The sequence below is a fragment of the Streptopelia decaocto genome (assembly GCF_964273445.1).
Source record: "Streptopelia decaocto genome assembly, chromosome: 5".
Classification (NCBI taxonomy): Eukaryota; Metazoa; Chordata; class Aves; order Columbiformes; family Columbidae; genus Streptopelia; species Streptopelia decaocto.
The window spans coordinates 34,224,909-34,250,362 of NC_138659.1; the positions used below are offsets into that span (position 1 = coordinate 34,224,909).

Sequence of the window (25,454 nt, forward strand, 5' to 3'; positions counted from 1 at the left end):
CTTCGGACCACACAGATACCTGGTGACAAGACGGCGCAGGAGCCTGCAAACCACAACAGAGAACAAGCAGCACCCTCCCAGCCGCAGGGAACAGCCTGCAAGTGGGAAGATCTGCTGTGGAAGATCTCCTCCTTGCTCCTGTGCACCTCCATGAGGTGCCACCAGAGTGGGGCTAGGGGGAGGCGATGGGTGCCCTCCCGCCCGTGCTGCTCCCGCAGGGGAACCAGGGAACCACAGATCCCCGGTTTGTCCCAGGCTTTGGGGGCCCGCCCGCAGCCATTTCCAGCCCGACTGACCGAGCACGCGCGGAGGGGAGGTGGGCACCCCCCCCCGACCTTCGCGCATGCGCACAGGAGGGGCGGTGGGCGCGCATGCGCAGTGGCGCCGCCGCAGGCTCTATTTAGGGGCGGGGGGGCGGCGGTGCCGCCGCATTGCAGACGGGAGCGGGGAACGATGGCGGAGCGGCTCCTCGTCCTCCTCGGGCTGCTGGCGGCCGGTAAGCGGCCCGGCCTCCGCCTCCTCATCCTCATCCTCCGCGCCCTCAGCCCCGGCGTCCCCTCGCTCTCCGGGCGGGAGGGCGCTGTGAGGAGAATGGCGGTGGCCAGGCCTGAAGCTGCTGCTCTTGCCCCGTCAGGAGCTGCCGATGGCGGGGGGAGCGGCCCTGCGGGCCCGTGGAGGTGGCTGTGACAGGAAAGCTGTGTTTAGGTTTTAGGGGCTCTGTATTTAGGTTTGAGGGGGGGTCTGTTATTTAGGTTTTGGGGCGGGGGAGGGGGTCACCCACGAATAGCGTTCGGGTGAACGCGGGGAGAAGCCCTTGTGAGGAACCAGCGTTTCCCGCTGCGGGTGGGAAAGCGACTTTGGGATGGGTCATGGGGCAGTTCGGGGCCGCATCGGGCAGCTCCGTCACCTCACGGAGCCGAATGAGGGCGGTCGGTAGAGCCTGTTTTTCTGCCAGCAGCCCTAGTTATCTTTGGCCCTCCGGGGATAGATGGGTGTTAATCCTCTTTGAGATGGCAAGAGGCAGGTAGCCTCCTGTGTTCGGTGCTTTTTAGCAGCGTCATTTCATGAGGATCTCTTGCACCACACGGAAATTTCCAGTAATTTTACCGCTCGCTGCCCTCTTGTCTGTTGTTGCCGAGGTGGATGTGGTGGGGGAATAACTGATATTCCACCTTTACTGCTAGCATTCGAGGCTAGAAAATGCAATGCTTGTATTTTGCACTTTGCAGAAGCTTGGCAGAGCTACGGAGATGACTCACAGACTGACTGGAGGGGTAATACACCTTCAGTTTGTCATGTGCAATGGCCAGAAACCCGTGAGCTGAAGCTCTAGTGCAGCGTTGCACGTGATATTTTTTGAAAATTTTCCTTAAAACAGGACAAGTTTAAACCTGGAGCTTATTTCTTTGAGTTTAACCTGCAATGTTTCACAAGTCAACTAAAAAAAAACCCCAACACCCCGACTAGCTGTTTAAAAACCATAGGAGTAACCAGCTGTCAGACTACAGTAAGCTGTGCCTAGGAGATGCCGCATGATTGCACACTGCAGGTTTTTTTAATATACTCATATGTAGATAATTTAATGGAGAATCTCAGACTTCTCAGGCTGGAAACAAGAAGATGAGTGTCAGCTCTCTCTCTGCTTATTTATCTGCTTTAGCAGTATGACTTTTGCATCTGCTCTGCATTGAATTAACTGCCATCAGTTATCGTTTCTATTTGGGCTATTTCTGTATCACTAAAATCGTGGTAGTTTTTTATGCTTTAGAAGTGAAAAGGATTTGCCTTGAAGTAGCCACGAGGCCTCCCATTATTGCATTTAGGGAAATTGTAATGAGAAGCTAGCTCAGCAGTGAGCATCAGCTTGGTCTGCCTGTTAAAGGCATGCGTATGCGACTGAGCATAATACAAGACTTGTTAGGCCTGTTTTTCTTTTGGAAGCCACTGTTTTAACACAAACACCTGTCTTTTTTTCAAAGTCCTGTTATGACTACTAATTGACTCACCTGTGACAGTGTTGTGCAGATTTTTCTGAAGGTTTTGCTGTCACCACCTGAGATACCATTTTCATCTCCTAAGCTAACTAATTAGCTGCATCAAAATCTAGCCACCCTTGACGTATCCTAATGGAGTTACTTGGCTGGCTTACAGCGTGGCGGGTAGGCCGCGGGGCTTTTTTGTTGACCTACTTACAGTGCTTCTGTGCATCTTGCCTTTAAGGGAGACACGAAGGAATTAAAGCAGGGTGTGCAGGACTCAGGATCTCCAGATTACTGATATGGACTTCGATTATCGCTTGTCTTCGAGACCAAGGAAAGGGGGCAGGCATGGTTAAAACAAAAGGAGGTTTCTTTTGAGCTGAAAGTATTTTTTTTTTCCTCCTCCTGGTAAAATAAAAGTTAAACTGCAAGTGAGAAAGTAAAAAATTAGAGAATATGTTTATTTGTCCCCCTCAAAAACAGTAGACTTAATCTTCCTTCCAAGATTTCAAACTAATATGTAATTCCTCTAGCAAACCCTGGTCAGAATATTTAGGGGCAGGAAAATTGAAGGCTGAGTTAGTCTGACTTGAATTTCTGGAGGATGTGGAAGAAGCGCATGATTGAACTCTGACTGTGTTCTGTAGTTTGCAGGCGTGTTCTGGTCAGGAATGTGGTTTGTAACAAAAAGGCAAGGCTGGTACAGCCTGGTGTTGTAGATTAAACTAGACAAACAGTGGAGGGTGTCTTTTATCTAAAAAATATGTCCTTTTTTTCTTAGAGGAATAACAGGTACGAGGCACCTTAGGATCGTCACGTAATGACATAACGAAGCGGTGCTGCGATAGTGCACCAGTCATGTGGCTTGTGTAAACCTGCCCTTGCACAATCTCCTCCTGTTCTGCGGACGAGGTATAAATAGCAGGAGTTGTGCTTGATTGTGTCTGGAAGAGCTGCGCAAGCTGTTCTGCCTGGTCGTGGTCACGCTTGGTGGAGAGGGCGATGGCATCTGCTGAAGTCTCATATGGGTATTTTCAAAGCTCGGTTTGTGGTATTGAGCGTTCTGCAAAGGAGCGGTTTTGGGAATCGCTGAAAACAGAGATGATGGAGCTTGTCAGCAAAACAGAATGTGCCTCTGTCAGGTGACGCTGATGTCAGCTGGGCTGTGCTGTTTCAGGGAGGGTTTTCTGCTATAATGTGCAGGAAGAGTTTTCCTTTGTATCTGTGGCTGGAAGCAAGACCAGTTACTGCTGGCTGCCAGTGAGTTTTTGTTTCAGTGCCTCATGTGGATCTCATTCTTCAGAGCAGGTTTGGAGCAACACCTTAGAACTACATGACAAGAAAGGGGTTGCTTTTTGGTGTTTTTCTTTAAGGATTTACTCCCAGTCAGTTTCTCTGTTTTTCTCTTTAGGTAGCAGCTTTTTTATGCAATTTACATGCTGCTGTTAAGAGATCAGGGTTCCTGTTGCATGTTGAAAGGTCTTTGAAGTGTGTGTGTATATTTTGAGGCAATGTTTGTCTGTGTATTTGGTCACAGAGCAATGTTTAATTTCAGATACCAGTATTTTTCTTTCTCTTGGAGTGACGAGTTTCACGTTTATATTGTTTACCCTGACTAGTTTTTAAACTTTGGCCTCTACTTCTATTGAACTCTGCCTACAGAGACATTTTCTTGGAGATTCTGAGTAACTGAACCTCATGATGAGATTTCAAAGCTCATTTGTGTGGTTTTTTTTCCAAACACAACAGTTAACAATCCTTTGACTAGTTCCCATTGGGATACAAGCTATTAGTATGCAGAGATGAGGTGTTAGCACTTCCTCCTTTCCTGCTATCAACTGCTTCATCACTGTTTTCCTGGGTGGGTTATTCTGTCACTTTGTGCACAACGCTCTGCCTTTTCCAGGCTTCCGCATAGCCAACTGCTGTCCTCCTTGAAGCTGCTCTTTAAAATGTCCCTTTTTCATCCCTCTGACATAGTTTCTCTGCTCAACTATGGGGGTCTGATGTCTTCTCTTTCTCTAAGGGACCTTCCTGTTGCATTGTCTTCCAAGTCTGACATTCATTCTGCATTAAAGCACTTCTCTGGCAGCAGCATGAAACAAAAGGTCATTGCTCCCGAGACTCTTCTGTTTCTTCCTTGCAGTGTCTCGAACCGCCCTTCTGTTTGCTGAAGTTTTTAGATAGCTCTGGACTTAACCTGTTCTTTGCAGGGGCTACAGTGTAATCTGTGGCCAGGCATTTTGTCTTCTCTTCCAGACTTGGCTCTCTGCACAGCTAAGACTTTTCTGTTGTGTGAATGTATTTGCCTGGTGAAAGGGGAATGTTCAGTGCAGAATTTCTGTGGAGACTTGCCTGGAGTCTTTTTTTCCCTCCCCAAACAAAAACAGAGGGGATGGAGCCAGACAACAAGTTTGTGTAAAAGGCTTAGGCATATTTTTGCAGGGATTTGCTGCAGGGAAAAATGCTTCTCGTTACTTCTTGGGAATATCTTGACATTCTGCGTGGGACTGCTTACTCCTGATGAGTGCCAAATGCCCTTGAACATCCATCCAAATATCTCTCTGAGTTTCTGTCATAGAAAAATCTCAGACAGAAGTTGGGGTTTGCTTGGCAACCTGGTAGCAACTTCTGGTCAATGTGGAAATTATTCTCTTTCAACCTTTATAGTAACTGGGACAGTTTAATGGGACAGAAGAGCAGATTTTAAATGTCTCAGCTCATCCTATTCTCTAACTTTGCTGTGATTGCTTGTACATACACAAACTGCTTCTCTTGCCGTGCTTGTCTTCTGGCGAGGGAAGGAAGGGAGCATCTGAGGTACAAACGATGCTTTACAGTAGAAGCAGTGTACCAAAATGAGAATATGTTCCCCCCTTTGAAGAAGACCCTGTCATGTCATTAATTCAAAACTCATTTCTAGTGAATTGTGCTTGTTACCAATGTTTCAAGCTTGATATTTGATCAGTAGAAATTGGACTGGAAGACTCTGATTTTTTTAGCTGACATGTGGAACACTGATAACAGGTAGCCAGGTTTCATCCAAATTGCCTGTAATCTCCCAGATACTGTGGTCCTTTTATTGCCTCATTAATCCAGAGGCATAGTAGACCTTTGGCATGAGTTACTTTTCCTGTGATGTGGTTACAACTTCTGAAATGTTACTTAAACTCACTAGCTCATCAGAGAGGCTGTGGAGCACTGAGCCCTTCAGATAACTTCAGGTTGAGGTCACTCCTTGATTTGTTGACATTTTATACAATTTGAAGAAAAGAAGTTGATCCCTCTTGACTTCTTTAACACACTTGCAGTTCTCAAAAGAAACGGGGAAAAATCAGTAACTAACTGAACACAGTATGGCAGAGACTGATATTTTCTTGGTCTATGGGCCATTTTTGGGTTATTATGAGTGGCCTTCCTTTTTTTAATGTTGCCAAGTGGGATAGCCTGGGAAAGAGCATCCCACCTGATGAATATGTGAATATGCTGGGAACAAATTAGACTGTCATGAAGGCATAAGGGTTCATAGCACCACAAGTTATCTTCCACATTTGACTTCAACCCATTAAAGTAAAGAGCAGCTCAGCTCTTTCCTTTTCTTACTGACTGCAAGTTAATTTGTCTGTAAAAATGCTGCTCACACCAAGGTTTTCCTAGCAGTTTGGTTTGGAGAAGGCTTGAGTCTTCAAGCTGAATTTCTTTGTGTTCCGGGCAATAGTTTTCTGGTTTATGCTCTGGCTCTTGAGGGAATCTTGTTTGGCCCATATAGAATCCCTGTTCATAGAAGCTTACATAAGGTGTTAACTTTTAAGCATGATCGTGAAAGTCTCATTAGCAGGTTCAGTACAGCTTTGGAGGGAGATTGTTTAGGATGTTTTTCTGAGAATCTTGGGAAGAAATTCAGGCTACCTCTCTCTGGAAAAAAAAATAACACAAGTGCTTGAGGGAAGCGAAGGTTATTCTCAGGAAAAGGACCTAACAATTTGTCAGTAGCTGTCCTTGCAGAATCCAGCCAGTATAAGCTTCCTTTGAGGTTCCTGTTTCCTGAAGAGGAGTGAAGAACTGAACTGCGCTTTCATGTGCTTGCCAAGTAGAAAAGGTGATATTGTCTGAGAGTGCTGTCAGCTCTACATCACTAACTTATGACTGCATGTTAGCGTTTCCTTCCGGATGCCTAATGTTGAGGAAGGAGAACATAGTTGGCATTTGCTGCTTTGAAAAAGTGTCTGGAAGTAATGTGCAGTAAGTAGGGTAATACCACTGGGAGTGAGTGGTAGATTTCCTTTTATCTTCACAGCCTCTAAACTGGGTTTTGTGTGAATCCCTGGCAGAGCCCCGTGCGGTATGCAGTCGCTGTCGCTTGTCAGGGCTGTGCTGCTGGTGTGCTGGCAGTACTAGGTTGCTGACCTGGACCTCAAAGAAAACGCTTCTCCTTCCTTTTCTGCTGTTACCCTTCAACTTGTAGAGTATCTTGCCGATGTTGCTGGGCTTCAGGCTGTGTTTCTGAGGCAACGCTTGCTCTGGGAGATGCCTTCTCTTGTCTGTCGGACACGAGCATCAGAGAGGTCAGAGTGGGTATGAATCTTGCTGCTTCTTTTTGTTTGGTGAAGCTGCAAGTCCATGCAAGGATCCTAGGGTGCCTGTCAGCTGCCAGCTTGGCTGGAGGCCCAAGAGCTGAAGACTTTCACAGCCGAAAGACATGCCCTTTATACATCGATTGCGTTTCTACCCCTCCTCCTTCGTCCCCCATTTTCCTTTGCTGCTTAATTTAGGGAAAGCGTGGCGAAGCAGGCTGTTTCTTCTAACACTGAAGAAACCAAGTCTCTGAAGCATTTCAGGAGGGAGGAACCAGTGAAGAGAACGATTAAAAAACACCCTGGCTGTCACAGATAAACTTGTTTGGTGCTCTAAAAATAGCGAAGGGGTGTAGGTTTGGGTGGGCATGACCTGCGACTGTTGAGAGCTAATCTACAGAGAAAGAAGAAATCTATTTAAAAATGGATGACCCTTAAATGAAGAATATATAAAATAAAGGGATGCCAGATATAAATAAGAAGGTAATCCCATTGAGTTTATCCAGCGAGCATTAGGAGTTGTGGGAGGTAACTGGCAGCGCTTTGTTTTCTCTTGGCTTGCTGCTGTGATGGGGGTGTGAACCACCACATTAAAGTGTCAGTCTTCTTGCGGCAGAGGCTATTTTGAGGGAATAGGCAGGATAACTGTTAAGGCTCCAAACTGGTCATTTTGTTGTGAAACAGCACAAGGTCTTAACATGCTTCACTGGTGTATTTGCTTTTGTTGTAACATAAGTTAATGTAGGAGGAGAAATGCTGTTTCGTAATTAAACGGGACAACAAGCTGAAGGGAAAAAGTAATGGGAACAGTAAAGCATTTCAGGCTATTCTTTTCTGAATCTACAAGATCTGAATTAACGCAGTTCTTTCGTTTTGTCTCTCTTTTTCCCAGGGTGGTAACTGTTGCATTGAAGGTGCTTCCTTTCACATTAGGCATTGAGTTATGTAATAAAAATGTTTCAACATAATGCAGGATAAACTAATACGAGCTTAACTGTATTTGAAGTCACTGTGGAAGATGGAAGAAAAGCCATGCTTAATGCGTCATCATTGTTCTGTGGCTGCTTTCTGACATGTGCCCAGCAAAGCATGGCTCTGACAAACTAATTTGCCTCATCACTGTTAGACCAGAAAGATCTGTACTGCAAGCATCAAATGTGGAGTTGTCTTCTCAGAAGGAAAGAGCTTCTCCAGTGTCCTTTGTAACTGAAAAGACACCGCTGTTCCTCCATATTCTGGTTTCTGAGGCTAAGTGTTCATCCTCATGGTATAGCTTATTCTGGTTTCCTGAAATCTACTGGCTTTTTTTGACAGAAAACTTGTGAAGATATATTGGCATTTCATCTTGCTCTGATGTTGTGCAGGAGTAAGGAGTTTAAATAATAGCAGTGGGAAGGTGCTTGTTTGCATTCTAAAACTAGGTTTCAGTGTGCATTAGCAAATGAACTGTTGGATGCTCCTCGTTCTTTGCTGTCCCTCCTGGTCTCCAGCCCTTCTGAGATTTTGTGGCTTTGGTCTCCTGAGGAGGTTTGCAGATAACATTAATGTCCTTGTTTTCTGTGTGACCAGTGGCAGTGCTTTGGGCAGAATCTGAGCAAAACAGGACTATGTACGCCTCTTCTGAGAAATTACTCTTTTCTCCTTCTGAACTGGTGAGATGTGATGCAGGGAGGCAGCACGATCAGAGGCTTCAAGTGGTTAACATACTGTCAAACATCAACCTAATTTTAATACTTCTAATTTTTTCTCTTTCTGAATAGAATTATGTGTGACATGCACTCTGCTCACCTCAGAAGGTCTCACCCTACTGCCTTGCTCTTCGGTTGTCTTCTACCTCCCTGTTGTAACCTGAGAAAGCCCCCTGATACCCTCGCTGTGTCTTGGCGGGTCAGAGTGTTAGTGGCTGACTCTGTGAGCATCTGTCTGATACAGAAGCTGTGCAGCAGGGAATTTGCTAGAGACGTACCGCCAAAAAAGCTGATCAATAAGCATAAATCTGAAGCATAGTGTGGTTTTTTTTTTTGTCCTTAGTGAGCAGGTCATTAAAGGCTACGAGACAGAAGGAACAAGAGTAGCTCTTAAGCCTTCTGCTGAAGCTGGGTGTGGATCTGAAAGGTTGTGCAGCGGCAGGATTTTAAAAGCCAAACAAATCCTGAAAGTTCATTAAGAGCTAGACCAAGCCAGTGCAAGTTACAGCATGAATTCCTCAGTTTGGCTTTTAAATGACCTCTTAGATCAAGACTTTGAGAAACTGCTGTTGTTGTAGTTTTATCATTTAGTTTTATAGTTTTACAGTATGTTTTAAACAGGGGAGGAAGAAGTAATTTTCTCTTGATTTACAGAACTAAAGGCATAGGTTAAAAGCTGTACTTGTAAATAGTTGGAAGGCTTTAATTCCACTGTTTAAAGTCAAGGTTTTGCTTGACTTTAGCCAGACTTCGACTCTGCCTTGCAGAGCCTTCCCACCACTGTGCAGTATCTGAAAAGGAAGAACAACTCTTTCCCTCAACCAAGTGAATGCTTGGTTATTGTCATCCTGCCTGAGCCGACAGCTCCTTGGCTGACCAGGCTGAAAACTATTCTTAGTACTTCCAAATCAAGAATGCTGTAACTTAAAATAGGCCGTAGGTAAATATTTTGCTAATGATACATTATTAGAAAGTTTGAAGTCTTCTTTGTCGGGTCTTATAAGCAGTTTTAGTGTGCTGTTTTGCTGGAGAATAATATGCAATATAAGTGTTTTGCTAGGAGAGAAGGTGGCAAACTTCGCGCTCTTGTGTAGAAAATTAAGCATGCAAAGCACATTTTTCTTAAAATAAATGGGTCATTCCTTTGTGAAATCCAGTGTAAACACACTTTATAAATCAACAGCTGAGAAGGCTGCAGAATGCCACCTGTAAAATGTGTTTGCCTGGCTCTGTTTGATGTGTCATGGCCATGTACCTAGCAGGTGCGCTGGTAATTCAGCTGTTAAGTTGATCCTCTAATTGCCTAGAACTGAGAAGTGAGAAATGGAAAAGTGATTGTTCATCTCATAACCTTACTAGAAGCTTAGGAGGAATCGGGCTGCTTAATTCCTGCTTCTTGGCTGACAATGTAATTTTACAGCATTTTGTGATGTGTAAACAGCAATGATGTGGAAATAATGTCTTCTAAAGAACAGCTATACAGCTAATAGGTCTGAATGGCTCTTTTTTTCTAGTGCCTTGCAGGCTTAGACCAGGGCAGGTTTCCTCGGAGCCTGTCTGCTCTAGGATTGTAGGAGTTGTTTCTTCAGAGGTTGGTGCAACATAGGAGATTGGTGAAGAAATGGAGCCTCCTGACAGGCTGGGTTTAGAAAACTGGGAGATGTTGGGTGTCCAGTCCTGACAGCACCATTGAAAACAACAAAAAAACACCCCACAAAACCAAAGCAAACAAAAGACCCCAAACAAACGCAACACACACACAAAACCAAATAAAACCAAACACAAAGAAAGCCCAAAGCACGCTTGGAAAGTCAGCTAGAAGGTGCAGTTGATGAACTTGTTCTGTTACTTACTAATAGTGCAGATGTTTTACCTTTCTTTAGGAAGGCTGTCCAGAAATGATATTCTGTATTTTACTTCAAAACTTTGTGGGTTGCAAGACAATTCCTCTTGGGGTGGGAGGTCATGTCCAGGCAAGGTCTTAGACTTTTTTTCTGTACACAGTTGAAGAACTGACCTAGAGGAAACAAAGTCTTAATAGATTTAATGGGTTCAAATACTATTTGACAGAACATGTCTCGCATTGTTTTCAATCCCTCTTTTGATTTGACTTTTTTGAAGTCAAATTCAAGTCTTGTGTGCTAAGCAAAGTAGGGAAGTTCAGCTGTTAGTAAATCTAAGTGGCCTGGTGAAAAGGTTGTGGTTATACTGTGCAGCATTAACCCACTTGCTTTGGAGTCGAAATCATTCAAAGGTGCGGGTCTGAAAGGAGGATTCTTTCTTCGGCAGCCGCGGCGAGCCCTGTGGTGTGGCAGAAGGAGTGCGTGAAGGGTCCGGAGCTGTGGTGCCAGAGCGTGCGGACAGCAGTGCAGTGCGGAGCTCTCAAACACTGCCAGCAGAACGTCTGGAACAAGCCTACTGTAGTAAGTATCAGCCACCGAGGCTTCTTCCCACACGGAGCTGAGATTTGCTGCTTTCCATATGCTGATGAAATCGTCTCTGATCGGAGCTAAGTGCCACATCTGACTGTGCCTTAATTTGGGTGCTAGGTAAAGGTTGCTTTCCTCTTCTCTGCCTTGCACAACTTGTCTGCTGACTTCTCCTGTGACCTGTTGCACAATCACCAAGCAATGTGTGGAATGGAGCTAGTGCATTTCAGACTCACTCTGCTTTATTAAAATGACTCCTAATTCACAGAACCCTTTCTTATTCTTAACTTGAGCAATGCCAGACTGATAGGCTTCATCAAAAAAAAAAGCTGTATGCTTCTTCAAGTCTTTCTCATAAGTTAATATTCCACAAAAGTTGCAGCATATGCTGAATTATGAAAGCTATGATAAACAGCAGTAAATAATGATAAAAATGTTACGTTCGGTGTGGCTTTTCAAGTTGCATTTGTACTAAATGTGAGTGCTGCTTTCACAGAATCACCGAATGTTAGGGATTGGAAGGGACCTCAAAAGATCATCTAGTCCAACCCCCCCGCTGGAGATGTACTATACTAGATGCAGCTGTAGTTTGTGGTATTGTTTCACAATTTTCTAAGGGAAAAAGGCGTTCTACTTACAGGCCTGGGCTATATCTGTGCTGATATGTGTTTCAGTTTGTGGAAAAGAGGGGAAAGGAGGAATGGCAGAGCACAATGAGAATGAGTGAAGCTGTCTGAAAAGTTTGTAGGTTTCTAGTAAGTGTAAACTCTTTGAAGAGTCAAGTAAAAGACCTTCAAGAGACGGCTTCTTGAGGCAGTAGACTTCATACTTGAAGGGAGGTGGGACAAGGTGAAATGAGCAAGCGGTTACGTGCCTGCTTCTTCATACCCTGTTGATTTGCTGAAGAAACTGGAGCTGCACAGGCTTTGTATAGCCTCACTCTTAATTTAAAAACCCTTCTTCCCACCCTGGCTTCAGTCAGTGTTTCTTCCTTAACTTCAAATTGAAGTGTGATGTTCATTCTTTGCATTGCTGCTCTCCCATGGCATTTACAGGTACTTAATTCTGTCTCAGAGTAGTTCTCTACTTCTCTCTCCAGAACAGTATTCCCTGTGACTTGTGCAAGGAACTTGTGACAGTGGTTGGCAAGGTTTTGAAGGATAATGGCACTGAGGTAAGTAGAGCTCCCCTTCTCCTGCTCCCAAGGCACTATTTGATTTCACTGTCTTAACAAGAGCGCAAGGTGAGGAGGTGGAAGAGCAGCCTGTGTGATGTTTTCCCAACCTAAGCAGCAAATGTTGAAATGGGCCAGAGTACGTGGGAAAAGACTTTTAAACAGCCTCTTCTGGCTTAGAGATTAGCAAATTCTAGAGCCTTTCATGCTCTGACACATCCCTGATTGACCCTAGATGCTTAATAAAATTGTTCTTGTGCCAGTGGGCCATTCATCTTAAGAGATGAGATACTGCGGTCTCTACGAGTTGATGATGACACCAAGTGGACTTTATTTTGGTTGCAGGCCCTTCTTCCCCTTTTTCTTCTGTGAACCTGGGAGTACTTTGTATGAACAAATTGCTGTCCCACTAGTCCGTAATTTCACTACTTAAATGTAGATGTTTTGTCCTGGCAAGACTGTGTTGTGCAGGCCTTGCAAGCAGTATTTTCTATTTTCCCTCTGGCAGGGTCTCATTGAAAGTCCAAGACTGGGGAAAATGGACCTGTAGTGTAAAGCCTCATTCTAGTTTATTTACCAACTGCCTGGACTTACTGGAGTCCAAGCAGCTTTCTTTAGGCTTTGTGTTGTGTGTTTTGGGAGTGAAGAGAGCATTTGAGATACATTTATTTATATTTGACAGTCTATAGCTCACCTCATCTTTTGTAGGATGAGATCCGCTCTTACTTGGAAAAGACGTGCGAGTTTCTTCCTGACCAAGGCCTGGTCTCAGAGTGCAAAGAAATCGTGGATTCCTACCTGCCAGCTATCATGGATATGATCAAAGAGGAGCTAGTAAGTAAATAACAATTTGCAACTGTTGGAATTGGAAGTTGTGCTCCTGCTGATGCCAGGATTTCTCTTCTACATAAAATTGTGTGTATAATCTTTCAATCCTCTATGGATCACTGGTGTTGCAATTAATGGTGCGAATTTGAAGACTCCTTCCTTGCTGTGAAACGTTTTCCCTTCCTAGCATGTTTCAGCTGAGTGACTCTATACTCTGAACTTTGTATAGAAGTGCCGTCAGTCTAGAGCTTTGTGTATGTATCTTATCTCCCGTAGGATAAACCTGAAGTTGTATGCAGTGCCCTCTCGCTGTGCCAGTCCCTCCAGAAGCACCTTGCAGCGATGAAACTTCAGAAACAACTCCAGTCCAATAAGATACCCGAGCTTGATTTCTCAGAGTTGGCATCCCCGTTCATGGCTAATGTGCCTCTTCTCCTTTACCCTCAGGACAAACCCAAGCAGAAGTCTAAGGTAGGGGTGCAGTGCTACTCCAGTGTGCAAGACAAGTGCACGTTTTTTACAGTGGAGCTTCAGCGTTCCTTTGTGTAATAACTTGATGATTCTTGGTAAGGGATTGTTGTACTGGGCACAAATGAAGCTGATGTGCTTCACCTGGGTGACCGTCTCCTACTGAATTTTGTGTGGCTGCTTATGGACAACCACCTTTTTCCTTAACCTGTGGCTTTAAAGCTGAGTAAGATGATAGCTGCAGCCCCAGTGGACCATACATCATCTTAAATTAACAACCACAGTCTAGAAAGTCTTGTGCTGGGCTGTTCCCATGCAGGACTGTAGTAGTCCAGCAGGTCCTGCTGGAAACAGTTTCTTCTGAGAGCAAGTTTGGCACCAGCATTCAAAGAAAGAAGAATTCTCCCACATTCCAAGTAATCTGCTAGCTCTGCCTTTCAGGGTCAGCGTTCATCTCTGCATCCAGAGGTGACAGACTGGATCAGAAAACAACAAATAGTTGACAAAAGGGAGTAGATGAGACAACTTGTGAGTGAAAGCTGAGCGATAGTAAGCCTAGATATGGGAGTTAAACAGTGGGGTGGGTGGAGAACAAGCTGCTGTGGGTGGAGCAGGTAAGATCTCTGCCAGATTTAGAATCCTTCCCACAGTGGTCTGTAACAAAACCAAGAGATTTGGGAGATTGGTTATCTTGAACAGTTATCTCGGGTTTGGCAGCCAAGGGAGGTACCTAATCTCCATCTAGTGGCTGGTGCACATACCAGCAGTAGCTTGTCTATTGGTATTAGCTCAGGCTTTCATGTATTCTATAGACCGGGGAATAGTTACATTTATACAGTCCTAAAATTACACTTTGAAGGGAACCACGAGGCTGCTGTGGCCCCTGGTGAAAATGAGTTTGACCCCCCTGCCATAGAGTATTTGTTAAGGTTTGTATATAGTTTAAAATAGCTTTTAAAACTTGGTAGTAACGGAAGCTTCTAAAATGTGCTGTGCAAAGATACATCAACTTAAGTTTCCTTTCCCTCTTTGTCCAGGAAAGCGGGGATGTGTGCCAGGACTGCATTCAGCTGGTTACTGATGTTCAGGAAGCCGTAAGGACAAACTCAACTTTTGTGAAGTCTTTGGTTGCTCATGCCAAGGAGGAGTGTGACCGCTTGGGACCTGAAGTGTCTGATATGGTAACTGTCTTTTTTGTTTAAAAATCTGTTCCTGTATGCAAACATAAAATAGTTGGTTCCGTGCCCTAATTCTCTCAATGTATTCTGTTTAGTAAAACACAGAGCGTGTTAGGTATAGGATATGTTACTCAGTACAACAATAACAACACTGAAATAAAACTTAATTGTCAAGAAAGTTGTGCGAGGTGGTGTCTGTGGGAGTGGGGAGGAGGAAAAGGACTCAAGAGTGTTGCTGGTCCTTATAGGCCTTTTTAATACAAAAGATCTGGCAGATTACTGTGTCCCTATCAATGAGGGGGCGCTTCTGCCCTGAGCGGGAGAGAAAAGGACTCATCTGATAAGCTGCTGGGTGTGCGATGATTGTGTAACCTGAAATGCCATCTTGTATTTGGGACAAGCTCTGAAAGACAATAGAATGGTTATTAAGTAGAGCAGGTAAATTAATACTGTGCGATGTATTAGAAAATTCTAGATTAACTCTAGAGCTGAGGTGGTTTGATATTCACAAGACTTTCTTTCCCCACTTTCTGCAGTGCAAGAGCTATATCTCTCAGTATTCTGACCTTGCCATCCAAATGATGATGCACATGGTAAGTTCAGTAGAGTATAATATTTGTTCTCAGCTAATTTTTCTGCTTTATGTAGCTAACTTAGCTGGAAACAGAAAACATTACTCCAGTAAAAGTGAGGAGAACCTTTGCTCTGTAAGTCTTGGTGTTAGTGTTTTGAACTTGGCATTTAATTGGATAGTGACTTCAGTCTCAAAATGCTTTCTTTAGCACTGTCCTTTTCTTTGACAACCACTTCAGTGGTGCAGAAGGCACTCTAACCCTTTGAAATACCAAAGATGCATTACGTGTATTCCTTTGTCCTCTTTTATCTCAGTCCTGTCCTCATACCACTTCTCCCCACCCCCACCAAATACTGTGTTAAGCATATTAGCGTTGGTCTTTGTCACAGTATTGTAAAATTGGTTCAAGCCTTAGCGTTAATGTCTGTTCGCAGCAATATTAAACGTTTTTCTTCTGGAATTGCTATCTGAGCTCTTTAAGTGAGCCATAGAAGGTGGTATTGTACCAGCTCTGGTCTTCTGCAGCAAGACAACATATTTTCCTTAGGACCATCTGCATAGCCCCTCTTTAGTCAGAGATCTCAAAGCCTTTAAAAAAATGGGTAAACCTTTCCTTAGAGAATGCCACAACTAACATAAAAGTTTATAGGTAAATTACTGAATGAAGTATGTGACTGGCTCAAACCTGGATTTGGCAACACAGTGGCCTCTTTATTTTCAGTTGCTAAAGGCTACTTAGAGGCTCATGCTGCTTCTTAAGCCTTTTGGAGGAGAGCAAATGTTTGTTCTGACAACAGTTAGTTTCTCATTTTAAGCATTGCGATGCCATAATACCTGAAATTGGAATATAGCCACACCTTGCATCCGGCTGAGTGTTGTCCAGACTCTTCAGGGATAGTCTTGCCCAGGATGCTTTAACTTCAGATGAATAATGCTGGTTAGCACTGTGCAATTAAATGTGACTTGCTCTAGCAATGCTAAGGATCTTTGGGGTGGGGACCATGTCATATCCCATTGTCTTAATGGAAAGAGTGCTTGACATTTTTTTTCCTCTTAACTGTTATCTTTAATTTCTCCTTTCTTCCTCTGTCTCCAATCTCCCCTGTCAACAGAAGGATCAGGTAGGTGAGCAACTTGCCTGTGGTGATAGCCTGCTTGTAGTTCACTTCTTGCTCTTAAAGGGCTTGTAGTTCACTTCTTGCTCTATTAGCTGCGTACACGGTGTGATTGTACTCAGTGTTGACAGATACAAGGGATATTTATGTGGTTAAAACACAGACTATAGATTTTTTTCCAGTGGATCAGTCCTGCTTCCAGCTCCAGATAAGAGTTTGTGCTACTTAAGATTTCAGCTTAATTATGCTTTGGGCAGTGAAGCAGAACATGTGCTCGCTTCCATACAAGTAGATGTAGAAAAAGCACGCCGGTGGCTCCTGTCAGCCTCTGGTTTCGAGTCTGGGCTCAAAAGGGCTTGAGTAAAGCTGTCCCCACGTCTTTTCTTGGTTAACCTTCAATTCTGTGACAGTGGTGTAGATGTTTGGAGTACATGAACTAAAAAGAAGATGCAGGAGCCCTTTAGGCTTCTGCTTCCTACAGCTATTTAATGAGTCCTGGGAGACCTTGTGTCTGTCATCTCTCTGGGAGAGAACATGTGGTGTGTATGTGGGTGTTGCTGTGACATTAATATCTGGAGATGCTGCTTAAACAATGCATGAACCAAAGGGCTTGACTTAAAGGTACTGCCTGGAGTAGTCTGAAGCGGTGCCGAGTCGTCAAGATTCTGCTTTTGCCTGTGCATGAGGTTGTGGCATGATGTATTAACTTGCATAAGCCTCTGCTGTAAGAAGCTTGATGCCCTGGTGACAGGGTGGGCTGTGATCATCTGATTACCCATAGGACCAAAGGTAACATTTTTAGCTTAAGTAGACTTTAGGTGGGAAAATTCAGGTTTTGCCTGTTACTCTGGACAGCCTTTCTCACTTCGTGTGGGTACCATGTGGCCTCCTTAGAGCAGTTTGCCTCATGTCCGGCAGTTATTTTTGCATTTGATAGTGTATGTTTCTAAAACCTTTGAGACAGAAAGCCTTTTTAAAGGCTTTGTTTCTGTTTGCTGTTTTCCCTCTTGCCATGAAAAGAACACTTGAGATACAGTTACTGCAGGTACTTGTAAAAAGGGTTAGGCTTAGGTTTTAACACTGTAACTTTTGTTTCTCATAGGCTGCGTTCAATAATGCAGGAATCGGTTTGCAAAATGTGGTATTACTGGATGCTTTGACGAAGGTAGTTTGTGGATGACAAAGGAGTCCTTTCTCCTGGGTATTTCTTCCAGCTTTCGGTGACCTCTGGGGTCAGGATAATTAGCCTCTTCTGCGATTACTTACAGCTTTCAGGGGAGCAGCTTTGTGGATGCAGGTCTAACGTGATGCTGGTGGCCTGGTTTGGTGTTGGTAGCTCTTAAGTCAACTTCTTTGAAGGACTTGCATAGAATGTTAGCTCACGGTAAATGGGGTTTTTAAATGGCTGTGGCCTAACTTCTTCCTCTTTTAAAGGAACTGCTAAATCTCACCTGGTAGTTGTCCTGCCTATAACCATATCAAATGCTTTGGCAATACTTGAAGTAGAAATAGTCATGGAACTTCTAGTTGTGTGTGAACCTTTTAAAACTTTGTTCTCCGTGCCCTCGCACAGGCTCCATAGAAAGGGAGTCTTCTAGTCTTTTAAAAATTACTTACACGTGTCTTTCCAGCAACCAAAGGACATTTGTGCCATGGTTGGGTTCTGTCCTTCTGTGAAATCTGTTCCACTTCAGACTCTGGTGCCAGCCCAAGTGGTTCATGAAGTGAAAATGGAAACTGTGGAGGTAAGATGGAGTTTTCGTACTCACCAGCTTTGCCTTCCTTCTTGCTTTAATGTAATGAACTAGCTGAAAAAAGAAAAATATGAGCTTTTATGCATAGAAATAATCTGAATCTCCCTGCATATAAATTCCTGGCCTCTCTGATGTTGGACTGTGAAATGGGAGAGCTGACTGATGGTTAGAATAGCAGAGCTTGTGCTAAACTGAAGCTCTGGGGTGACAGTTCCAGTGCTGGAGCTCTGATTTGGAGCAGCACCTTCGCTTCCCACGGCCTTTGGGTAGGACATGGCTGAGATTTGTTTGAACAGGAAAATCTCTTTTGAGGGCAGTTAACTTCTAATTAACAGGCTCTAAGTGGTTTCCCTCAAGTCCCTTAGTTTCTAGGTTTCTTTTGCGAACAGGAGGGTGCTCTCAATTCTAGCAAATTAATAATTTTGTCCTCAATTAGCATATTTTTAAAAAAGCTTCATATTCCCTTTGAGTCCAGTCACTGTGGGGCTGCTTGTTTCTCCATGTCTCCCGGATTCAACGCCTCTCCTTATACAATCTGGGAATTTTAGTCTTAATTAGTCATACAAAATAACTGATTATTCAAAAAGCCTTTCTGAATAGACCTTTGTTGGTTTTGGGTTCTGCGTGACCTTTTGAATTCAGCAAAAATTGGCCAGCTAGCTAAATGAATGAATGTGCTGCACCCGAATGTGCCTGCAGTGAGACTGATCTCTCACGAGTTGTCCCTGTCAAGTGCTGATGTATTGTCTTGTGGGTTTTTTCTGTGTACTCAGAAAGCCGTAGTTCAAGAGAAAACTTTTTCCGTGTGTGAAATATGTGAGACGATGGTGAAAGAAGTGACTGGCCTCTTGGAGAGCAACAAGACAGAGGTATGTGGCAATGGTACCTCTTCTAGGCTTTGGTTAAAATGGTGATGTATTGGAGGGGGAAGGAAAGTTAATTTTATCGCCTGTGTTCATGAAAAGGGTGGGACGGAGTAAGAAAACATGCATTTATAAATACAGATTTCTGTTCCTACATTGTGCTTCAGGAGGAGATTGTGCATGAAATGGAGATGGTCTGCTACCTGTTCCCAGCAAGTGTCAAAGACCAGTGTAAGGACTTCATCGATGTCTATGGCCAGGCTTTGATTGACATGCTCTTGGAGGCAACGAACCCTGAGGCTGTATGTGTTATGCTGAAATGCTGCGCAGCCAGCAAGCCCTCCCAGCAGCCAGGTGGGTCACGACAAGGTCGTGGTGTTACAAAAGTGAGCTGGTTCACCTACGATGACATCTCTTTTGAGGACACGTGCTGTATTACTTTGCTGATGCCGCCTCTTTTCTTCTACTTGGGGGAACTACCCAAGCATTGACCTGATGTTTAATTTTTTCCTTCTCAGTTTTAGTGAAATCTGCAGATGGCTTCTGTGATATCTGCAAGATGGTGGTAGCTTATGCAGACAAAGAACTAGAGAAGAATGCCACGACAGCTGAAATTGAGGCTTTGCTGGAAAAAGTCTGTCACTTCCTGCCGGAGTCCGTCAGTGATCAGGTAAAGCGCTTGTGCAACGGTCTTGGTGTTTGGGAGCTGTCCTTGTTGGTGTGTTGGGTTTGTATAGGTCCTGTGGTGATGGTTATGCTTACCTCATTTTCTGAGTGTTTCAGCTGATATTCTGTCTACATGCTAATTTTAGGTCCGTCTCCCAAGTGTCTCTACTTCTGCCATAAATGTCCAGGTACTCGTACACAGAGGTCTTGGTGTTTGATCTCTGGCTGGAGACAAACTGTCCACAGGCGCAGCGGGGACTGGCTCATGTTCAGCAACCTGATCCTCCCTGCGTTTTCCCTTGGCCAGTTACCCCCAAAGCGTGGCAGCTTCTCATGCAGTAGAGCAAAAAAGAGGGAGCAGGCTTGATCTGAAGCAGTCAGATTGACCACACAGGCCTTGCCATGTGGCAGCCTGCCTTCCAGTCAGAACCAGGCAGGTAAAGATGAACAGAAGGATGAGACACCTTAGAGTATTTGGAAAAACTACAGCAACATCTCAGTGTTGGTTTTTTAAAGAGTAGTCAGTCTTCTGCTGCTGGAGGCTGCAGGAGCTTGGGGTGCAGAAGGATTAGGATTCTGCACTCCCCATCCTTGGGGGTTTAGTCTTTTGACTAGAGGGAGACTTTTAAGAGCCTGAATTGACAGGCTGGATTGTTGTGCTAATTTGCAGTCAGTACATGTTTGCCTGCAAATCCTCTGAGAACACTGAGTGGGACTAGCTGAAGGTTTTGGTGTTTTTTTTCGCTCAACACTGATCCTCTTCAGGGGATTAACAAATAAATTGGAAGTGGGCTGGTATGATTCCAGTGAGACAGCAAAAAGCAAAACCTTTTAAGCCATTACTATTGAGATTTACCTGGAAATCTCGTTAGGTAGATGCTGAGTGTCAGCAAGTGGCAACTGCTTTTAAGTTTACTAGGCACACAGTGGCTTAAAGCAGCTGTGAAACAGCTATTCCTGCTAACTGCTCTGGGGCTATTTAATAGCTGTGGTTTGCTTATTAATCGGTGCCATTAGTCTCTGAGAAAAGCAGCGTTCAGTGCTTTGGAGGTGGTGTCTCCACTAGAGGGCTGGGAAGTGTTCCTGCTGCTGCCTGCTCTGAAGCAAACAGTAACTATTTGGGCTAAAAGTGCTTTCAAGAGTCATTACTGCGTTGCTGCCGTCCTGTTCAGGATGTTTGTCTCCAGCTTCTTGAGTGTGCTTTCCTCTTGAGACAGCACTGATCTCCACACTTAGAGACTAAGCTTTGCAAATCAAAGCTTGTCCTGCGTGGTCCTTTTCCCAAAGTATGTCCTACTTGTATTTTTTCCTTTGGACCCTGTTCCTTGTCATAACCTGTCTGCAGACAGGTACGAGCTAGCAAAAAATGACGTGGTAGTGTGAGTAGTGCAATGCTGAGTCCTTTTTGATCTGTAGATCCAGTTTGTTAGTTTGGAGTGTATTATGGGGGTGTTTAGTGTACAAACCTGCCTGCTTCAGACTGTTTTCTTCTTTCTAAAGCTTTAACAGGAGAATCTCTCAACCTGTTTTGTTACAGTGCGTTCAGTTTGTGGAACAGTACGAACCTGTGGTTGTGCAACTCTTGGCGGAGATGATGGATCCCACTTTTGTTTGCACCGTGAGTATTGCATTTAGTCCTGATACAGTCCTGCCTGCTCTTCCGTGCACCTTTCACTGCCCAGCACGCGGAAACTCTGCTGGAATGAAAATCAGTGCGCTGAATGCTCGGAGCAAAGGTGCTTGTGCAAGGCCTCGAGTGTGCTGAATGGGCAGCTGTCTGTCTGCCAGCGTCCCACGAGGAAGGACACAAGTACAGAGCTGCCAGTGGTTACCCGTTGTTGACGTTCAGTACCAAGGTGTAGCGCACCCTGAACGTGGTGAGAGGAAGTTAATGACCTTTCCTGAGAAAGTCCCATTCTAGAAGCTCTGTTTCTCAAAACTGAATGTGAAGAAGCAGTTATCAGAACTTAATTCCTCATTGTGTCAGATTGCAGCTTGCTCAGCTGCAAGTGTGACGGCATTTGTCAGTGAGCACCATGTGGGAGCTCCTGCAGCTACCTCAGTGTTGCTTCCACACTTGTCAGGTGGGATCTCAGACGTGAAGTTGGCGTTAAGACCTCTTGGTGCAAATAGAAAGATTTGACTGACTCTGCTGTTCTTCTCACAGAAACTTGGAGTCTGTGGATCAGCTAAACAGCCTCTCCTGGGTGATGATGCTTGTGTCTGGGGTCCAGGTTACTGGTGTAAGAACATGGAGACTGCTGCTCAGTGCAACGTATGTAACGCAGCATTCTGCCTCGAGTTTCCTATCGGACTTTGATAGCTCCTTATAAACTACTTTTCTGGCTTCTATACCGCACTTTCAGGTGGATGAATTCCAGTTTCAGGAAGATAAAAGGGGAGTAGGTAGAGGTGGTGGAGTTTGATTAGAGGGTCTTCTGTAGCCCTTAACTTTCTTAAAGCTGACTGTTTCCTTTCCCCTTCCTTCCTCTCTCCTCCACTCCTACTTACATTTCAGAGTCTGTAGTAAGGTACAGTGTGAGCTTTATATTTAGTCTGTGTTCCCGCAGCCAACACACACAGTCACGACCTCCCATCAGACTCCAAGAATTGCGTTTCAGTATTAGTGCGGATGGTGCTTGCTTTGCCAGGCCTTAGTGGCGAAGGGTCATCAGTATTCTTTCCTGAAGCTTCTGCATGAGGATGAGGATGTTATTTATTCTAGTCCTCTCTGGCATGACTTATTTTAAGGAAAGCAGATTTGCTCCCAAGATCTTGGCTTAGAATAAGGTGTTGAACTGTGTATGTAGATGTACACTGGTTTGCAAACAAGCTTTTTTCCCCGCTAACATGGACTATTTATTTTGTTTCAGGCTGTTGATCACTGCAAACATCACGTGTGGAACTAGAAGAGGAGTTTCCAGTTCTGAAAGTTTGCCAGGGCTCTTAAAAGTGTGGGCCGAGGTTGGCGGAGAGCTGTATCTCAAATGTCCCTCCTCTCTGCCTCATTAACAATTTGACCTTCACGTTCCTTTATTGTAACTCTTCTGTAGCAGTGCTGCTGTTGAAGGATCAGATCTTCGTTGTTGACTTAACAAAGATACTTCTGATTGTACAGTTTAACTCATTTTGCTCCTCAAAATAGTCAGTGTGTTGTAGATTTTTTTAATTGGTAAGCTGGAGTGGTTTTTAGGTGCTGGGAAGAATGGTGGAAAAGGTGAATTGAGACAAGAGGATAATCTTACAATTTTAAAAAAAGAACAAGATAACAACTAAAGTTTCCAAAGTCTTTCTGTAGTCAGCGCTGGGAGGATTATGTGCTTTGCATTTTTAACATCTGTCTGGAATGTTAATTTTGTGTGTAAGTGTTGGGGAGCTCTAAGGGATAATGTTGAATCCAGGCTGGAATTTTAAAAGCTCTACAGATGCAGAGGGACTGTGCGTGGCAACTTTCAGAGCAACTACTGCTGTCTAAAAAGATGCGTTCTCCTTTGAGTGACCACACTCTTTGCATTTGAGCGACCACATTTCTGGCTCGTGGTGTTATCATAGCTAAGGAAACCCTCAACTGTCAATCATGTCCTTTTAGTTCCTCGGACTACTCCCTCTAAGCATGGGTGTTGTACTATCAAACCCTGTACAGTGGGCTTTCAGGTTTTTGAAGCATGTTGATGTGCTTGAGGAATGGCTCCCTCCCCTTTGTTTTTCCTCCTTATCCTAGTTGCTCAGTTCTGCTTAGTCTTGCAGCTTCTAGTGTGTGGCTTTAGCCGAGCGCCAGGCCGGCCCAGCGGAGTCAGCAGGGGCTGGGTTCAACACAGAGGGCAGAACACAGGGGAAAATGGCACTTACTGTCAGCTGCCCACCTGTTCCTTGATCTGTGTGGTGTGGTTTTTTTCCTCTTGTAGCACATTTCAGTCATCTAAAACTCCAGCGGTGCTGTGGGGATCGCAAGCAGTTTCCATTCCTGCCACCTGTTCTCGCTGACACTTTGTGCTGCTGAGCAGTTTGCAGTACAAGCTTTTCTCCCCAGGGTTCCCGCTGGGAGATGAGTCTGGGTGGCCAGGGAGGTGCAGAGGGCAGGAGCAGGCGCTGGCAGCTCCGCTGGCGCACCCCACAGCATCCCGCTGCAACAGTCCCAACTCTGCGCCGCTGCTCTGGAGATGAGTCAGGCCCTCGAGGTGTGTGAGAACCGTGCTGCAGATGGGCCTTGCATCCCCCACCAGCCTTCAGTGCGTAGTTCTGAGCAAATTAACCCCCAAAACAGGCACGGAAAGAGCTCAGAGGAGACCTCTGGGGAGGAGGAGCTGGGCCGGAGGCGTGTGTGGAGCTTTGAAAATTCCAGTCCTGGTCAGGAAGGTGCCGGCAGCTGCTGCTGTTCTGCAGCGTCTCGAGCGAGGTGGGACCTCCGCTCGCAGCGCCTCAGCCAGCAAAGCCATTGAGAAGCGGTTTGATGGAAAACCACTCGACTGCAGCTTTCCTGTTGTTACCACGTGTACATACCGAGTGTCTGGGCAGTGTTGACAGATAACGATACTGGTTTGTCCTTCCTGTTTGCAGTTGTACAGAATACTGAAGCACTCCTGGCTTTAAAAAAGAAAATTAATTTCCCTTTAAAGATGTAAAAATAGCTGCAGGTTTGTGTCCTGGCGGGCTCGTGCAGCGGCTCCAGCAGTGTATCCCGCTTGGGGTAGGTAGGTAGGAAACGGGCTGTTCTTCAGCTCGCTGCCCTGGAGATACAGGTTGTTACACCACAGCATGCAGGAGGGAATTTGATCTTTTAAACTAGATGGCGTTCTCTTAATGCGAATTTTTGGGGGAAAGTGGGGATGGATTGATACTTGCTCTGACAGGTTAGCAAGGTTTTAATTTCTCAGCTTTTTTAGCAGTGAAGGATTGAGGTGAGGTGAGCAGGGGGAAATGCTGGGTTAGCGCCGGGAGTCTCCAGTGTTCTCCCTTCCTGTGGACCGCTCCAGTTACGCTGGGGGACACCTGCAGTTGCTTTCTAAAGAACATTGTCTTGATTTTTGCACAAAAGCTTCCTTAATGAACAATAAAAAACTTCTGTAAACCAATAAGTCTGTGTTTCATTTCCTTGTGTGCTGATTGCCGGATGGTCTTGCCAGCTTCCCCTCTGCCGCAGGAGAAGGCGCATCCCAAAACGCCGCTGGGAATTTGGGGCTGAATGACGTGATCTCACAATGCCCGGGTGAGGCAACAGCCCCGTGTCGCAACGGCTGGGCCTTGCGCAGCTCTGATACCCCGTGCTGACTTGCATTTCAGGTGCCTTCTGTCTTCATACCTCGCTTTATTTCCAATAATAAAAGTGTCTTTTAAATGCTTGAAGGCTGCCTCTACATACACTGTTAATTTGCTTGTCCTCAATATCTCCACTATTGGCCTTTTTTTGGTGGTTTCTCTTTCTTTTTGCGGGATGATGCCCTAATTCAGAAAACCACTGTGTCACGGGGCACTGGGCCCTATTTTTGCTGCTGTGTCCCCCCTTGGCTGCCAGGAGTGAGGAGGTTTAGCTGGTTTTGACTTCCTGGGAATACCTGCCTGGCTCCGGTTCCTCCCTCCACTTAGAGCCCGGTGATGATTTTATAATTAAGGTGTAAGGAGAGGGGTGTGGTAATTGCTGTGTGTAGGTGGGGATCCTCACTGCTTCTCCCAGCCCATCCAAGATTCCTCAGTCTGGGAAGGAGCGCAGGAGAGGAACCGGCCACCGAGGACTTGGAGCGGCATGGACAGCAGATGGGGTGGCTTGGTGCTGCTCCTTTCCCTGTGCCTGGGCTCCTACCAAGGTAAGGCCTGGGGGCAGGACTTGACCAGAGCCCAGAAACCCCTCTGGATCCCACAAATAGGCCCAGCCCAGGAGTTTAAGCTCTGTACTGTTGGAGTTAGGAGGTGCCACCAGCTGCTTCACCTCTTGCCCACCTGGATGTGAACGTTCTGACCTTAAAGATGGTTTGTGGGGCAAAAAGTGCTTCGTTCCCTCCCTCCCCCGGCCTGGGGATTCGGATGGAGCTGGTGTATGGAAGGAGGGAGGCTGGTTCATGGCCAGGTGGGCGAGGGCTGCTTTGCCCGCTCTGTATGTGCGATTTGGGGGGAACTACGTTCTTGTCCTTGCGTGACAGTGCCTGTGGTGCCACCTGCAGTGGCCTCTG

The 25,454-nt window shown here is 45.2% G+C and overlaps 1 protein-coding gene across 4 annotated transcripts; it reads left to right on the forward strand.

The window, feature by feature from the left end:
• The first annotated feature begins 381 nt into the window (after positions 1 to 381).
• PSAP (prosaposin) lies at positions 382 to 24,365 on the forward strand. Of its 4 annotated transcripts, XM_082052599.1 has the most exons (15): positions 382 to 496; positions 10,531 to 10,664; positions 11,770 to 11,844; positions 12,553 to 12,678; positions 12,949 to 13,143; positions 14,178 to 14,321; positions 14,855 to 14,920; positions 17,110 to 17,172; positions 17,639 to 17,752; positions 18,535 to 18,630; positions 18,792 to 18,978; positions 19,143 to 19,294; positions 20,828 to 20,908; positions 21,458 to 21,565; positions 22,164 to 24,365. In XM_082052599.1, the coding sequence occupies exons 1-15, from the start codon at positions 454 to 456 to the stop codon at positions 22,197 to 22,199; spliced, it is 1,620 nt and encodes a 539-aa protein (XP_081908725.1). In that variant the 5' UTR covers positions 382 to 453; the 3' UTR covers positions 22,200 to 24,365. The 4 variants fall into 4 exon arrangements, with proteins under 4 accessions (XP_081908725.1, XP_081908726.1, XP_081908728.1 ...); XM_082052600.1 differs by lacking the exon at positions 17,110 to 17,172; XM_082052602.1 differs by lacking the exon at positions 17,110 to 17,172 and having other exon boundaries at positions 14,855 to 14,911.
• The last annotated feature ends 1,089 nt before the right edge of the window (positions 24,366 to 25,454 follow it).